The sequence below is a fragment of the Aphelocoma coerulescens genome, chromosome 10 (genome assembly GCF_041296385.1).
Source record: "Aphelocoma coerulescens isolate FSJ_1873_10779 chromosome 10, UR_Acoe_1.0, whole genome shotgun sequence".
NCBI lineage: Eukaryota > Metazoa > Chordata > Aves > Passeriformes > Corvidae > Aphelocoma > Aphelocoma coerulescens.
The window spans coordinates 21,183,182-21,200,639 of NC_091024.1; the positions used below are offsets into that span (position 1 = coordinate 21,183,182).

At 53.0% G+C, this 17,458-nt stretch overlaps 2 protein-coding genes across 6 annotated transcripts in view; one reads left to right on the plus strand and one right to left on the minus strand.

Moving 5' to 3' along the window:
- The window catches only part of LOC138116342 (mucosa-associated lymphoid tissue lymphoma translocation protein 1-like), a 30,456-nt gene extending 14,687 nt beyond the window's left edge, over window positions 1-15,769 (minus strand). For 2 of the 3 annotated variants that reach the window (XR_011154111.1, XM_069025556.1), the window contains exons 1-10: window positions 14,912-14,965; window positions 12,428-12,593; window positions 11,029-11,123; window positions 10,522-10,640; window positions 10,186-10,339; window positions 8,907-9,085; window positions 7,857-7,953; window positions 6,203-6,229; window positions 5,197-5,400; window positions 726-903 (exon numbers count right to left, since the gene is read on the minus strand). Coding sequence is in view for 2 of the 3 variants with exons in the window: in XM_069025556.1 (XP_068881657.1) it covers window positions 726-903; window positions 5,197-5,400; window positions 6,203-6,229; window positions 7,857-7,953; window positions 8,907-9,085; window positions 10,186-10,339; window positions 10,522-10,640; window positions 11,029-11,123; window positions 12,428-12,593; window positions 14,912-14,954 (1,262 nt within the window). In the remaining variant the exon portion in view is untranslated. Of the gene's footprint in view, window positions 1-725; window positions 904-5,196; window positions 5,401-6,202; window positions 6,230-7,856; window positions 7,954-8,906; window positions 9,086-10,185; window positions 10,340-10,521; window positions 10,641-11,028; window positions 11,124-12,427; window positions 12,594-14,911; window positions 14,966-15,390 lie in introns of those variants that run through there. The other variant, XM_069025557.1, reaches the window with a different exon arrangement.
- Window positions 15,770-17,088: 1,319 nt separating this feature from the next.
- The window catches only part of ALPK3 (alpha kinase 3), a 33,328-nt gene continuing 32,958 nt past the window's right edge, over window positions 17,089-17,458 (plus strand). For 2 of the 3 annotated variants that reach the window (XM_069025551.1, XM_069025552.1), the window contains exon 1: window positions 17,089-17,287. In XM_069025551.1, coding sequence (XP_068881652.1) covers window positions 17,145-17,287 — 143 coding nt within the window. In that variant the 5' untranslated portion in view covers window positions 17,089-17,144. The remainder of the gene's footprint in view (window positions 17,288-17,458) is intronic. The other variant, XM_069025553.1, reaches the window with a different exon arrangement.

Sequence of the window (17,458 nt, forward strand, 5' to 3'; positions counted from 1 at the left end):
CCCTGGAACCCTTCACAAGCGTGGCTGCATTAAACTCCTCCCATGGAACCCCGTAAGAGGACCCTTCCCATCTCTTTGTTGTCGATCCATCCCTGGAGCTGTGTGTGGTGTGGGGGTGTGCACCCATCCCTGGAGCTGTGTGTGGTGTGGGGTGTACACCCATCCCTGGAGCTGTCTGTGGTGTGGGGGTGTGCACCCATCCCTGCAGCTGTCTGTGGTGTGGGGGTGTGCACCCATCCCTGGAGCTGTGTGTGGTGTGGGGTGTACACCCATCCCTGGAGCTGTCTGTGGTGTGGGGGTGTGCACCCATCCCTGGAGCTGTCTGTGGTGTGGGGGTGTGCACCCATCCCTGGAGCTGTCTGTGGTGTGGGGTGTACACCCATCCCTGGAGCTGTGTGTGGTGTGGGGTGTACGTGTGTGTGAGTGTGTGCCGGTCCTGCCGAGCGCCTTTGCCCTGGAGATGCTTTTAGGAAGCTGTGGCACCTCGCGCTCCGGCAGCGCCAAGCCGGACACCGCGACACTGAGCCATCCCCAAGGACACCCTGCAGGACCTGACAGTGTGGTTGATTTTATGGCACAGATCAATAACATCTGACAGAGGCTCAGCAGCACTATGGGGGATGTGGCAATCACGGGGGCTGCCAAAACCCACAGGTGAGGATGGCCACCCTCCTCCAGCCCTTGGAACGCCCAGCCCGGGCAGGGAAGGGGGAAGAGGACCCTACCACTTCCTGCAGGTGTCCAGCAGGATGATGTTCAGGGCCGTCTTCTGCTGCTGCATTTTCTGGAGGATCCTCTGCACACTGATGCAGTTCTCAGGGGCATAGGGTTGTGGAGCATCAACAGGGACCATGTAGTTCCTCCCCAGATGTTCGTACCCGTGCCCAGCATAGTAGAATATAGCTGTGAAGAGGGAGAGGAGAGGATGACTCAGGATGCCAACCTGCAGGTCTGTAACCAGCTCCCCATGGCCATGTCCCACCTCATGTCCTGAAGGAATACTGGTGCAGGGCAGACCTAGACCAGTAGCACCTATGGAACTGGAGCTACACTGACCTCACAGTTTCAACTTTTTCCCAACTATTCCCTTAATTAGAGTTGGAAGCAGCCCCAAGAGGCTCTCCTGTACTTGTGGGTTCCTGCACTGCTTGTCTCCTGAAATCCCTGAGTTTACATGTTTCCAAAACCTCTCTGCTACAACACCCAGGCTCAGCACCTGCCAGGCTGAATTTCACCTTTGTACAATGTCTTGTACAAGAGCTCCTCAGCTCTTTGAAGGAATAAGGCAACAGAAAAGGATTTTACCAGGATGGAAAATACATTAACAGCCATTTAAATGAGAAGCTCCTCAGTTTCCTAGTTTGGGAGAAGAGACTAACAACTCTTCTTAGGTGATCAGCACCAACTTAGGTGATGGGAAACATTCTTGATTTCAAGGGTCTGCCTGTTTTCACACACCTGTAAGCTGGTGAAAAATTAGACATAGAGAGAAGTGAGTTCTTCAGATGTCCAGAACACAAGGATCATGTGCTCCAACAACCTCAAACCAGGCACCAGCCCTGTTAGGCAGGGGAGGAGTCAGACTCATGCAGATGCTGGTGGGAAGCCCAAGACTCAACAAGAATTTTGGATTTTACACTTAAGCACATGAAACTTATTAATGGTTTCTGCCTTCCCAAGAGATGGCAACACAGGGCCATCCAGGTGGGAAGCCAGCACTGGGGAGCTTGGAACAGCCTAAGCTGGGGCTCCTCTCCAAGCCCTGTGTTCAGTGCAGGGCTGGCACAGGGATCCCCAAGAAGGCTGGAGCTTCCCAAAAGGAAGCTGCACAGTGGCTGGCTGCCCCTCCCCAGCACCAGTGACACTGCTTGGGGGATGCTGGTTGGTGAAAGCCAACTTGGAGAGCTGAAATGGGTTGAAAAGAGTTGAAAATAGCTCTGTGAGGTGACACAGAGAGCTGTGTTACTGCAACCAAAGGACAGTGAAGAGTGAGAGGTCAGAAATCGGAAAAAGCAGCTAAGAAGCAACAACAGGAGAAATTCTTCACTCAGATTCGCTGCCAAAGCCCACACTTCAGTGAGTAACCTCTCCTCTATTTTCCCTCCACTGTTCCTGCCCCTGGACTTGGGAGGACGCTCACTTTGGTCTGATTTTGCAAGGATGCAGTAACAGGGGCAGGAGCTGAAGGGCTGAAAGCATGATCTCATCGTGTGGAGGATGGAAAACATGATCTCATAGTCAAAAAGGCCTTGAGTCACCTTTGGTTTCTATTCTCAGGGCACAATGGAAAGTTTCTCAAACGGCCATTTTCACAGGTGCCCATGAGATTTGGGTTCCTCTTCTTGTGGATTGCCAGCCAGAGACAGTAGGATCTGATTTGCAGAAGCTTTAAACTTTCATAACTTGCAAATCCAACCCACAATACCCTCCCCTGAGACTAGAAAAGAGAATAAAAAAGGAAGCCTTCTAGAAAAATCAGATGCAGGTTGGGCCCCTTGAGCCTTTGAGCACTGGTGGCTTTCGTCCCTCTGCCTGTACACACAAGGGAAGTGATGACATCTGTTACCAGGCAGCATCACTGAGGTTTGGAAAAAAATGAAATATAACAGGAAAGCCCACAAAGAATGATTCAATCCTTAAATCTTCTAACTTTTGAGGTCTTGTTGAGCACCTGAATGTACCATCAAGTGCTCCCCATGCTATATAAACCACAAAGACTCATGTTCAAATCAAAAAGGGTGGGTTTCACATCACCTGAGCAACTTCTCCAGCCTCTTCTGGACTAAATCTCTCCTCCTGAGCAGGAAAGTCAACAATTTGCCCAGAGAAGGAAAGGGCTGTTTAATTCTGAGTTCTTTCCACATCGTATGAGTCAGAACTGCCCATCACAGACAAACTTCCGAGTACCAAATTAAAAAGGGGAAGCTCCAGGCACTGCTTACAATGCAGCATGAGGCTTTATAAAGGCAGGACTCCATTTTCCTAGTATTCCACTCACAACTTTCTGCTCTCATTGCATTTCCAATGTAATTTTTTTGATTTGGGACTTTTTAGGATGCTCGAAATAACATCCACGGGGATTCCCTATTTGCCTGAGGGATGTTTGGGGCCTTCAAAAATCCTCTGCAGCTTTTCTGAGATGAGATTAGGAGGAAAAGCAGCCCGATAATCCACCACCTCCATACAGTGAATTGGAGAAACCTTTGGATCATAAAATCATTAGGGTTGGAAAAGACCTCCAAGATCATCAAGTCCAACCTTGGACTGAACCTCACCATATCATGCAGTGCCACATCCACTTGTTTTTTGAACACTTCAGGATCCAGGCCTGGGAGGAGAGGGAGAAGGAGCTGTGCTGGGGTGGTTGGGAGATGTGGAAGTGGAAGAAAGTCTCACAAAAGCCCACAGTTCCTGGAGGGACAGTTACAGAGACCACAAAGCCCAACTGCCCTCTTCGGCACAGACCATACAACAAGGGGCAATGAGCACCAACCCACGGAGGTTCATGTTCACCAGTCAGCCCTCTCCTCCCTCTGTATGTCTACACAAAGCTCTCCTGACTTCAGCTCTGGTGGTTGCTACACAGGAGGTGGCACCTCCAGGTTCCTCAAGAACACTGGGATGCTGCAGGAGCGTGTCCAACACACACATAGATGTACAGGACTGGCTGTCACAGGCACCTCTGGAGTCTTTAACAGGCTGCCTGGGTTGTTCCTGGAGCTGCTGTCTCACCACAACTGGGGCACTCAGCAGGCAGCCTGACCCAATGTCCCACCATTAAATTAGGATTCCAGCCAATGTGGCAAGAATCCTGACCTCAATCACTGCTGGACCCAGCTCACACTGGGGTTCAGTGCCTCCAAAGAACAGCACACCACTCAGCCTGGAGAGCTGTTAAGAAAACCTCAACCTAAGCAGGCGCTGCCTCACAAACACTCAACACTCAACTCAGCTGTTAGGGTTTTTCCTGACAGTGCACAAAATCAGTTTTGCTAGGAAGGATCAGAGGCCACGAATGCAGAAAAGCTCTAAAAGTTCAAATAAGGAATGACACTATGAACAGTTTGCTGTTTCCAAGCATTTTTTCTCTCCAGTGCTTAGGAAGGGCCATGGATAAAATGCCATTTGGTCCTCACATGCCACAGACAGAGGGTAGGAATGGCAGCTGGGATGACTCTGGCCTGGGAGAGGAGGTAAAGTCTGGGATACAAGGGGATTTCAGAGAGCAACAACAAAAGGAAGCTGCAAGTGAAGTCATGGGAATACACTGTCATAGGTGATGCGCTCAGCTGGAGCACCAGGACTGCACACAGCCCTTCCCACCAGCTCAGCCTCCCCCTCCAGTCAGTGCTTCCCAGAACAAGGTGGCTGTGCAGCATCTCCCTCATGGCCAGGTCCCCATCCATTGCACAACCTCCAAACCTCACACTGAGTGCCAGCCTGGAATCAGCCCATGATGACTTTCACTGTCTGGGTGCCACACAGCTGGCAGGTAAGCCCCACACTGAGGTTTGGAAGCAAAAAAAAAAACACCTGCAAGGTGTTTTCAGGGTATCTGTCATGCTGGGAGAATCTCAGGGACCCCAAAGATGCTACCTGCACCACCAAATCTGAACATCTACTTTAAGACCCACAAATCTGCTGGTTGGGTTTGTGGCTGAGGAACGCTTCCCACTGAGCAGTGTGCAATAAGCTTGAAGCCCAACCTCAAAGCCACCTGCAGATGGAAATGCTCTTCTGCCAAAGGGTTGTCAAGGGCCCAAATTAGACCTTCAGGAAAGAGAACTAAGAAAATCATGACCAGATTCAGCAGTCAGGGCTCAAAAGGAGCTCCCTTCCTCACACATGACGGGGGAGGACAATCAGTCAGTCTCCTCAATTCTTTCATCCAAGGAAAAATCAAAGCCCCCTTTCCCATTCACTGTCAGAAGCACTGGCTCCCCAAAAACTCAGTTTGATCCCACACTGTTGGGATTGGAGGTGAGCCACGTGTTGGAGAAACATCCACTTTGCCTGACTATAACCTGGCCAAAACTGAACTACACTTATCCAGGGGCTCCTGCCAAGCCTGGTACTGATGCAGGTCTCCCTTGAGATAGCAAAGCTCAATTTCTTCTCTTCTAATTCAATAACTGTTCAGAAAATTGCCTAATCTCTACTCAGCATGGGCAGGTGGCTGAGCTGGCTTTGCCTTACCATAGACTCCCTTCCCCAGGAGCTGCAGGAACCGACTGACTGCTGCCACCATCTCAGCCTTGTTCAGATCCAGCAGGGAGACAACCTGGAAGCCCAGATGCTCCAGGAGACGACTCAGCTCAAACACATCCCTCACAGGAGCCATGAGGTTGGGGTGATGCTGGTAGCGGTTGTTGCCCACTAAAAGTGCTATTTTGCCTGTAGCTAAAACAAACACCAAGTGAAAAAGCCATAAATGCTCAGCAGGAGGCAAGATCACCTCACCTCCTCCTGTTGGAGTGAGGATATGGGCAATCTAAGGAAAGAGTTAGGCAGCAAGGATAGACCCTAGGCTGCTGCAAGCCTGGAGCACCCTCCAGAAAGCCCTTGGCTTTCTGAATACTTCAACAAAATACACAAACAATCATTTTGACAGAAAGGCTTGAAAAGTTTTCACTTGACAACCAAAATCCCAGGAATGCAGAGGTTCTGCTCTACCTGCCCTACCATGGCCACAGGTCTGGCGTGTCAGTGGTGCATGGGAGAGGGGTTTGCTGAGCCAGGCTGAGGGGTCCTCTCCCTCACAGGGCTGAAGGAGAGAAACCCATGGCTCCTGCTTTGATTTTATCCCCACCTCCCACTGTAAAAAAATGGGTTTTATGTCGCTCAGTAGTGGTGGGAGCAAGGAACTTTGCCCTGCTCTGAGGAGGTATTTCAAGTAGGGATAAGTTGTCATGTGAACAACACTTAAAATCATTTGGCAGGCACAGAGTTTAGGACTCAGTTACTCATTACAAATAATCTTACTCCACTTGCTGAGAAAGATCAGGGCTTGGCAGGGGATGGGACTCATTTTATGCTGTGCAGCTCTAATCCAAGAGTGCAGAGCCTGTGGCAATATGGGCATAAAGGCTTGAAGCAGTCTCTGCAGAAAAAGCACTCCCATTCCTTGTCCTCCCATCCACCCTGGAGCCTGGCTTTTAATTAAAGGAAAAATTGCTCAGGAAGAAAAGATGAAAGTACTCACCAAAAAACTTTCCAGAGCCACATGTACCTGGAAAAGAAAGAGGGAAATGATAAGCCTGGGCCCAGCACCCAGTGCCAGGTCTGAATCCTGCTCCAATATCCCCAACAATGCACAGCTGGATCAAACACACAGAGGATCTGCACAAGCAATGCTCCTCAGGCAACTCCTTCATAGCCTGACTGCTAACTTTAAAGACACTGGTCTGATGTCAGGAGGATTTATGAAATCCAGCCAGATTTATGACATCCTGAGCAGCTGGGATGCAAAGCCTGGAGAAGTGGCAGACCAGGATAGGAGGGTCAACATGGAGAAGCTCGTACCTGTTGTGACTCACCTGCTACCCTGCTGCAGCAAAAGCAAAGGAAACACAATGACTCAATAAAAGCTCCAAAACGGAGAGTTTCTCCCCAGAAATGTCCAGAACAGAGAAAGTTTGCCTGTTTGCTTTTATTGCAATAATATTCCCAGAGTTTTTCATCTCCCTGCTCTGCCTTTCCCTGTTGTTTTAGCACTCCTGGCTCAGAAAAGCTGCCCCAAATGTTACTCATTTTGGTCCACAAGCTCTCCTACCTGAGCACTTCTAGCCTCTTAAAATCATCATTACCCTAACAGTTCCAGCTTTTCCTATTTAAATTAGAAACAAATTTAAAAATCCAGCCCAGGAGAAAATTCCAGAACCCTACATGCTCTAAAAGAAAAAATTAGGGATAAATTGCATAAATCTCATGGGTCCTTGACCCCTGAACCAGTGTTGCTGATGCACCAGAGATGCCTGAAAAGCTTCAGAACAAAACCACTCATCCTTTTCTGCCTCTGACAGAGGCACCTGTTGCATGTTAAAGCTCCCCAGCAGTAACACATTGAACCCAACCCAATCTGGTGTCCAAATCTCACTGTCCATCCCCCTAGGATGTGTTTTGCCAGCTATGAGGAGGCAGGCAGAGTGCTCTCTGGCTACACAAGATCAATTTTGCACTTTGGAGAAATTTTAAAGCCAGCCTAAAAGGCAGGATAAGAAGCTTATGGCATAGAAAAATCTCTAGATGGAGTAAAGAGCCAGCAAAGCCAGCCCATGCTATTCCTGCCTCACATAGGGTAAAGGCAGAGGGTCAAAGCAGCCAGAGGTGGAACATGCCTGGGAGTCTGGGGACTCATCCTCTCCCTGGGATCCATCACTCACACAGCATCAGCCCTGAGCTGCCAGCCCGAGGGGCCTGAACCTTCCCAAATAAACACCATCCTCTCCAGCTCCCTGTCTGAGCACATCCCTTCATCTCAGTGAGACTGGAAATGGGTCTGGCCACAGGAGCCTGCCGTGATTTGGCCTGGAGCTGTGAAAGCAGCACGTTGGCATGGCAAGAGAAGGGCAGGGAGCAGCTGAGAGCACTGAGCCTGTCCTTACACAGCAGGTGTCTGACACACTGCAGGGCCCAGCAGCATCCCACCTGTCACACAGCACATCCCTGCATTTAGGGGGTTTTCCAGCCACTGCTCCTTTTACTCCCTCAGAGCCCCAGTATCAAGGAATCCTATTTATCACAGTCCTTGTTCACCAGCTCAGCACCTCCAGAGAGCACCAAATTCCTCTGTCCCCTGTAATTATGTCTCACACCAGGTGATGTGCAGCAAAGCAACGTGGGCTGGTTCTGCTCACCGATGTGAACGTCCACGGCGTTGGTCCAGTGCTCTCCGTGACTGTTAGAGGCACAGCAGAGGTACGTGCCGGAGTCACTGACCTTGGTATGGGTGATCTAGGCAGACCAAAAGTTAAATCACATTATTTATGGTGAAAGTCTGAAGCTCCCTGCCAGGATCTGCTGAAGGCACTCATGTTCATGGAATAAGAAGTATTTTTCCTGTTGTTCACAGAGACTTTGCCTCACAAAGAATCAGGATGGGGACAAGAACCAGAGCAGTACTAGCTGGCGAGGACTCTGGTTCTCCAGCCCAGGATCCTGCTCAGAGAGGGACTAAAGCCACCACTGAGTCACGGTGGCCATAGCTCTGTCTATGCAAGCCCTGAACACCTCCAAGGACAGACACCTTGCTGCCTTTCTGGCTCCAGCACAGCACCATCCACCTCTGAAAACAACCTCTTCTTAGTGCCCAGACTGAGCTTTCCCATCAGAAGTGCAAGCTAAGGCCACCACGTAATACCATTAAAGGCCATCTGTAATACCATTGACCACTACTGAGAAGAGACTGGATGTCTTGTCCTTGTGCCCTTCACGTAATGCCCTGGAAGGAAATCTCCTTTCTTGATTCAAGAAGACAGCACTGATTTACACTCAGCCAGCGACACAAAACAAAGCGAGCCCTTCCACTGCCTCCCTGACTCTTTTCTGTCAGGGCAAACCACATTTCCTTCCAGGTCTCCAGCAGGCACACAGCATTCCCGCAGCTCCATCAATCCGCACTCCCCTGCATGCACAGGCAATAACTGTTCTCATGTCTCTGCTGTAAAAGGGCACAAGAGATGTGCTGAGAGCCCTTGCCGCATCTGTGGATTGGTTACCTCTTAGAGGAATATCCACAACTTTGAAAGGAGTCCGTAAAACATATTCCCCCTTCACACAGAGCCATCCAGCTGGCTATCAAAGCAGTGGGGTGATACGTGGAGGGCTTTCTCACAACCCTGCAATCAGCTTCTCCCATTACCCACCTCAGCAGCAAAAGCTTCTGAACTATCCCCAGAAAACCTTACCCAGAGTTTTTTTCTCTTCTGCTGCTCCAGCAGGTTCCCATTGTGGTACCACTGGTAGCTGGGGGCTGGGACCCCCATGGCAGCACACTGCAGCTGCAGCGGCTGCCCCACCTCCACCCGCTGCTCGCTGGGGTTGAGGACAATGACTGGTTCTCCTCGCCACAGCCGAGGGGGCAGACCTGCAAGGCAGCAACACAGAATTGGTCCTCCTTCCACAAGGACAGCAAACAACGGCCATTTTCGACCATCACCTTTCTCCCTGGGGAGCAGGGAACCCTTGAGAGCAACGCCTGTGATAGTAAATGCCACACCAAAGCCCTGCCTCTGGCTTCCCAAACCTGATCCTCGCCCTTTCCTTCCAAGGGTGCAGTCAACATTCTAAGGTCAACCACGCCCCAAGTTATTTTGGGTCAGCTTTGAAGTAGCCAGATGGGTTCTTCCAGTCTCAATACCCAGAATAACTCTGGGAAACCCATGGCAAGCATGAGGTGCAGGTGCAGGTGGACGGGGCTTGGAGCAACCTGCTCTAGTGAAAGTGTCTTGGGGTGATTTTATGATACTACTGTATTTCCCTACTGTCTGCTTTATGCCCAGAAATGGGTCCCATAGCTTTAAGCTGGGTCCAGAAGAGGGGGGAGAGAAGCCAGGTGAATTCCTCAGTGTGGTTGGTGTTCAAGGACCACCGCTGCAGAGCCGGGGGAGCATCTTCCTGCTTTTAGCCAGCCTCTTAGCTGAGGCAAGAAATTTTCCCATATTAGCATATTGAAATCCTCCGGTAACTTCTTCTTCTTCCTCTTCTTCTGGAACTCTTCTGCCTAGCTGTGATCTGAGAACCCCGTGGTGATCATCAGACCCCGTGGACCAGCAGGGAGGCTGTGGGGATGCCACATCTCAGCCTTGGACATCGGGAGGGGCTGAGCCAGCTACAGAAAAGAACTCTGAATCCGCCAGCTTTCTCCGCATCGAGGAGGTTTATTTTCTAACATTAGTCATTTGCTTCCTGTGCCTTGCTGGTACTCTGCTTGTTAAATAAATAGGTTTTTTTTCACTTTCATCCACGAAATTCCTTTCATATTGGTGGGGGGGAGTGCTGAAACCTGTCTTCTGGGGAGGAGACGTTCCTTCCAGAGTGTTTCCCCCTAAACTTGTTTTGAACCGAGACAGAAAGGTGTCCCTGCCCACAGCAAGGAGTGGTACAAGATGAGCTTGAAGGTCCCTTCCAACCCGAACCATTCTGTAATTCCATAATACATCAAGAAGGTAAAAGACAGGCTTGTACCTCTGGCAACACACTGATGGACTTCCACCTTCACCCAGTCGGAGAAGACGGCATTTCTGTGGAGATCATTGATCCTGCAGGTGTAGAGCTGGGTCTGCTCTGCAATGATGGGCAAGTCTTGGTTGGTCGCTCCAGGAATCGGGCGGCAGTCAGACTAAAGGGAAAACACAGGCAGTGGGCAGCAATTCCTTCCACGCTGCTGGCAGTAGAAGGCACTAGGAAGCCCCTTGTAAGAGCAGCAAAAGTAGAAATCCCTGGTTTCCTCCCCTTCTTCAGCTCCCCCACTGTGTGCAAGGACCCAGCCTGATGCCATACCCAGGGCCACCCCATCCTTACCTGGTACTGACAAAACCACTGGTACTGCAGTGAGGTGTGTCCCTGCGCTCGGCACCGCAGCATGAAGGAGTATCCCACCGGGACAGAGACGGAGACCGGCTGCTCAGTTATGGCAATGGCTGTGGAGAAACAGCATGTGGAGCTGGGAACAACACTGCAGTCACAGCCCAGCATCTCACTCTCACCCAGTGGCTAGGCATGGGGGGCTTCAAGAGGGATATTCATCCCAGCAGGTAGGAAAGATTGGAAGAACAGGGATGCTCCTGTGCCCAGAGACTGGAGAGAAGGATGGATGGATGGATGGATGGATGGATGGATGGATGGATGGATGGATGGATGGATGGATGGATGGATGGATGGATGGATGGATGTGTTCATGGATGGACAAGAGGATGGGTGGATGGAAGGATGGGTGGGTGGATGGATGACATGGGGCTCCTCTGGGTACTCTCGCAAGTGCCCGGGGGGTGGCACAGTCACTCTACCCACTGCCCCGTGACCACTCACCTTCCTGCATCGCTTCTCCGGCGGCTCCTCGCCGGCCTGGGCGGCCGCCGGCCGGGCCCGCGGCAGCTCCTCTCCCCGGGACGCGGCGGCGGCACCTGCGGCGACGGACGGCGGCGCTGGGGCGGGTCGGGCTCGGCCGAGGGTCCGCTCACCCGGCGCGGCGGCCCATGGCGGGCTGGGGGCTGCGGCGCCGGGCCGGGGCCCGCACTCGGCTGCCGCCGGCCCTGCGGCCCCGGCACTTCCGCGCTCCCGGCCCGCCCCGCGCCCGCCGGCACCGGGGGCGGCGCCGCCACGCGCCGGGGCTGCGGCGGCCCCGCACGGCCCGGCCCCGAACGGCCCGGCCCCGAACGGACCGGCACGGACCGGACCGGACCGGCACGGACTTGACTGCCTCCGCACGGCCGGGCCCCGAACGGACCGGCACGGACCGGACCGGACCGGCACGGACTTGACTGCCTCCGCACGGCCCGGCCCCGCACGGCCCGGCCCCGAACGGACCGGACCGGCACGGACTTGACTGCCTCCGCACGGCCCGGCCCCGCACGGCCCGGCCCCGAACGGACCGGACCGGCACGGACTTGACTGCCTCCGCACGGCCGGGCCCCGAACGGACCGGCACGGACCGGCACGGACCGGACCGGCACGGACTTGACTGCCTCCGCACGGCCCGGCCCCGAACGGACCGGCACGGACCGGACCGGACCGGCACGGACTTGACCGCCTCCGCATGGCCCGGCCCCGCACGGACCGGCTCCGCGTGTCTGGCCCGCTCCGACGGGGACGCTGCAGGACGTGTCCCTAGCCCGGGTGCCACGGCCGCCCGCACCTCCCTTCCGACGAGTGACCTCTCCCTCTCCCCAGGGGTGTCCTCATGCCCACCGCCACTGCTGACCTCACCCTCATTCACACGGGTGGCCTTCCCTCCTCCCTACAGTGCCCCCCTTACCCCCCCGTTACAGCTGGACTGGTCCATGTCCCACAAGTGTCCTCACCCCCAACCCCACTGGTGACCTCAACCAATCCCCACAACAGTCCTTGCCCCTTTGCCACAGGTGTCCATGTCCCCATTCTGGTGGCCTCAGCCACTTACCGTGAGTGTCCTCTCCTCCTCCCCACACTGCCCTCCACCTGCTTATGGGTGTACTTACCCATATCCCCACTGGTGTCCTCACCTCCCTCCCCACCAATGTCCTCTGCCCCATCCCCACAGCTGTCTTCACCCATATTCCCACTGGTGTCCTCACCCTGTTCCCACAGGTGTTCTTGCCTCATCCCCACGGGCATCCTTGCCCCTGTCCCCATGACCACCCTTGCTCTCATCCCCACAGCCACTCTTGCCCCCTGCCCACATCCCCTCTGCCCACCGCTCTCACCCCCCAGGCTCCACAGCCACGCTCACCTCTCTCCTGGGAACCACAGCCCGAAAGGTTCATGGTGGAGCACTCCCACGGGTGGGCACGTAGAACCCGCTTCCTCCAAGAAGTCCCTGCCAGCTGGGCCGAGCATCACGAGGGCCCCAGGGGAAGTTGTGCCAGGCCAGCCCTCCGGAGGTTGCACAAGCCCTTCTGGGAAAGAAAGGACAGACTGACGACTCCACAGTGCTGTTCCGTAGCTTGCACTTACAGGGTCAGACTCATTAACCCAAAACTCATCACCCTTCCAGAAGCAGCAGGACTACAACGAAATTACCTGGAAATGGTGAATGTAGAGGACAGAGGGTGGCCAGGGAGTGACTGAGTGTCATTCCCAAAGAACTTTGAAGTGACTGGGAAGGGAGCATGACACAAAGCCCATAGGAATTAAGCAGGTCTGGGCTCAGGATGTGTGGTGACAAGGTTCCCATTCCCAGGGCAGAGAAATTCGCATCGGGCTGGCTTCTCCCCATGCTCATAATCCTAGGAAGCAGGTTCCCATGGTGCCAGGAGTGACGGGGACCAAGACTTCAGCATGAGGGGGATGATGGACCAGTTAGAGAGGAGGCTGTGAGACTCTCACTCTGCTGCTGAAATTTCTCTATGCTGTAGCAGTGGCTATGGGCTGACCAAGGAAAAGCAAGGCCATCAGGGATGTCTCTCCCAGGTGGCAGCATGGAAGGGCACAAATAGGGGCATCAGGATGGCAGAGAGAAGCAGTTGTGGCCGAGTGCTCATGGATCCACGCTCTATGGAACCCAGGGCAGGGCTGAGCTGTGCCATAGGGTTGGAGGGATTAAGAAAGGCTGAGAGCTGCACCTCTACCTGCTGCTTTTCTTTTATAACCACTGGGGAAGAAGGTGGTAGGAAAAAGCCAAACCAAACACACCTGGTGGATCAAGGAAGGATTTTCTCCCTCCACATCCTTTCCTTTGTGCAGAATGGGACACTTAACACTGCAAAGGCAGGAAAACCTGCTACACCTTGTCCATCCAATGTGACCCAGAGCAACCCCTGCTCCAAAAAGGACTGATCCTCTCCTTCCATGGATACAGGAAAGGTGATGCTTAGCATGGGACCTTTCTTTGTGCTCATCTCCCCAGCTGTCTGAAATCACACAGACCGTCCTTTTTCCTATTTTCTCGAGGGTCCAGCCAGGCATTTGGAAATACACCCTTGCAGGTTGAAAATCTATGAATGATTGTAAATGAGTATGTGCCAGCAGCTCCATGTCATGCGTATGCTGCACAATTATTATCTATGCAGCACAGGTAGCTAATAAAAATTATCATTAAATAAAGCCCAGCACTTTCCTATGGCTAAAGATAACACTTCTGGTTGATGCAGAATCTCTTCAAATAGCTGGAGGTTGCTCCGTTCCCTGTAGACTGTTTCTCCAGGTTTGAGAGAGAGAATCCTCCTCCAAAGACCTCCTCAAAAAGTCCATTGTGCTCGTCCTCTGTCAGAGCCCTTCCCTGGCACCATCTGTGGATATTTGGGGAAGAACCAGAGGTGAGAGCTTGTTGTCAGAGCGCATGAAGAAGCCTGTCATTTTAGAAAGGGAGGAACTTAAGGGTGCAGAATGGGAAAGGGAAGGATAAATTGTGCGAGAGGAGTGAGAAAACATCTGTGACTCTGTGAGTCAGTGCTGGATTTGCAGGCAGAGGAAGAAAGCTTTGCTAATGAGGACTGAAGCCTCGTGCCCAGCTTGCTCAGGCTCCAGCAGCTGAACACGTTTCCCCCAGAGCTGGGAGCAGAGGGCACTGTCACTCTCTGAGCAGACTGACGGGGGAGCAGATGCTGTGAGAGGAAGCTGTCTCAGCAAGTGACGGGCACAACAACCATTCAGAGCTTGCAAGGGCAGAAAAAGAATATAAAATAACCCCTCTGCATCTGGGAGGGACGATCAAACACCATAGCAGGCTCTTTTTCATCACATTGGAGCTAAACCTGCGCTCACTATCCAGGCTTCTCTCCACTGACGGGATGAAGCACCAAATCATGGTATGAGCAGGGTGGGAAGGGAGCTCTGGGGGTCTCTGGTCCACCCCCCCACTCTGAGCAGGATGTCAATCAGCTGCTCAGCACCATGTCCCATCCACAGCCAACTGTCTCACAGAGTGGAGATTGCCCACCTCTTGGGTCCCTGTGGTACTGCTTGATTCGCTTCACAGGGCAAGTAATTTTCCCAATATCTAATCAGAACTTTCCTCCTTGCCATTTGCATTTTCTCTTCTCATTCCATCAGTCTGCACCTCTGAGTCTGTGCCCTCCTGTGAGGTAGTGAAGAAAACAAGGTCTTTCCCTGAAGCCTAAAACCCAGTTTCTCTCATCCTCTTCTCCTATGTCAGGTGTTTGAGCTCCTTCAATCTTTTTGATGGCCTTCACTGGACTTGATCCACCATATTTGTGTCTTTCCTGTATTGGGGAATCTGAACAGACACAGTTCCAGGCTCAAAGCAGAAACCTACCTGTTCTGGACACGCTTCTTAGATAGTCTGGACTCTGTTCCATCAGATCAATATGCCAGGAGACTGGGCTCGTGGTAAAATAATATGTAATTCATAGGCTGGGACTTGAATTCAGGTTTCCTGAAGGTGTGGGACCTGAAAGTCCTCCTTCTCCTTCCCAAGAAAGGGATGGGAGCAGGAGAATGCCAGCTTGGGTCCTCCCAGCCCAGCATCCTGCCTCCCACATTTGGGCAGCAGCCAGAGCAGAGCAAAGGGTGTGACATCAGGGCATGCACACACTGAATATTCTTATGCAGCTCAAACATTTCTTGAACTGAAGGTAATATCTTCATCCTGCATAAACCTCAGGAGATTTTCTTTCCACAGATTTGTCCTGTGGATTTTATTAATCCCTGTTGACAGTGAACAGCCACAGCCATGTGTGGGAGTAGCCTAAAGCTAACGGGAGGGAGGAAGCATCTCCCTTTCACTTATTTTACCTGCTAATTTGACTTGTTCTCCTTGTCCTTCTCAGCTGTGTATCCCTCAGTCATGGGCACCCCAGTAGTTTCTTCCAGGCTGAAGAGTCCCAGTCCTCACAGGTACCCTTCATGCAGCAGCCAGTCTGGACCTTGGCTCATCCTCGCTGCCCTTCTCTGAGTTCTGCCTTTGGGTATTTTGGGTCTGCTGTATTCTGTTTGAGATGGATTATTTCTAAGTGACATTAGCTCACACAGAGTGCACTGCTGCCTATTGAAAATGAGTATTGTGGTTTGCCCCGTGGATCATGTTACATTTGTTTTATGCAATTTCATCTCCTATATCACTGCCTGGTGAAGGTGAGGTCTTCACTCAGCCCTCTGGGACCACCATTCTCCATATTTCCTAGGACCACATCCAAATGTCTTATGAGGTCCATCTCCTTTGCATTTGCCAAGATCAAGTATCCTCTCTGGTATCACAAATCCTGCACCTGACATGCCTGATAATGTGATCATCTGCCACTGTTGTGTCACCTGTATAGGTGATGCACACACTCTGTGTGTCTGTGCATACCCTGGTGCCAATCCCTATCCAAAGTCACCTTCCAAATCACAGTGTTTGCTGGGGAAAAGGAATCAGGAGTGTCCTGCAGCAACTGATCCATCACCTGCCCTGCTGCTTGCCGCCACATCTGCTGCCTCTCCTGCCCAGGGAGGATCAGCTCAAATCACGTTGTATTTCCTGGAATGGAGCAATTTGCCATCATTTCCCTGCTCCTGCCGCAATCGCTGCTGTGCAGCCATGGGCAGGCAGCTCATCCACTCAGATGAATCTTCTCCATCCATCATTCCAGTGCTGGAGGGATGCGGTGCCACCAGTGACATGTCTGCAGCTCATGATGCAACAGCTTGACAGGCAAGAGAAAGGTAGAACAAGAAAATAATCCAATTTTATTACTCATTATATTTTCATTTGGTATTAAATCACTGCTAGTAACTGTTTGTGACATGTATCCACCTTTTACATCCCTCTTTTTTGCTGTCTTTTTAAACGGAGACTGAATAAATACCATCACAGACTTTCTCTTTGGCGTTCTGGGATAAAAAACAGGCTGCCAAGTCATGAGACCCCAATGTGAGGATGTGACTGCCATGACCACACTGAGTGGTGCAGCCAGCCAGGGTGGGAGCCTTGTGCCTGCAAGGAATCGGGGGATGTTGTAGCTGATCCTGAGAGATCACAGAATCATGGAATATCCTCAGCTGGAAGGTACCCACAAGGACCAATGAGTCCAACTTCTGGTTCTGCACAGGACAGCCCAACAATCCAACCCTGTGCCTGAGAGCATTGTCCAAACTCACCTGGCGCTCTGGCAGCCTTGGTGCCATGACCATTCCCTGGGGAGCCTGGGCAGTGCCCGACCATTCTCTGGGGGAAGAACCTTTTCCTCATATCCAAGGTAAACCTGACACAACTTCACGCTGCACCGTCGGGTCCTGGCAGTGGGTCACCAGAGACATCTTTGAGGTGTGAGAAATGCCCCACGGTTGGGAGGTTGGTATAGGAAAAAGTTCAGTTCCTCCTCAAAGGCTGGACTCGAGCCGGCAGCGAGGGCGGCAGGAGGAGGAGGCCGGGCAGCCGGCCCGGGGAGGCCGGGCAGGGGCCGCTGCGTCACGATTGACAGCGGCATGTGCGGGGCGCCTATAAACGGCGGCCGTGAGTGACAGGGCGGGCAGCGACGGCCGCGGGGCAGGGCAGCCGCACTCCGGCCATGGGCTCGACCCGCCGGGCCCTCGCGGGCCTCTACGGGCGGGGAACGAGCCACATCGACGGCGCGGAGGAGGCCGAGAGCGCGGCCTGGGCCTCGCGGCCGGACCGGCGGAGTTACCTGCTGGGCATCCGACCCCAGAACAGGTGAGCGCCGGCCCGTGGGAAGGCGCTGCCGTGGGTGTGTCCCCGAGCTGGCCGCTGCCGTGGGTGCGGTGACAGCGGGCGCGGGGCTTGCGGGGGACGGGCGGGGGACGGAGGCGCGGGGGAGGCGGGGAGGGCGGGCTGGCCCTCGCCCAAGCCGTGAGGCTACCCCGG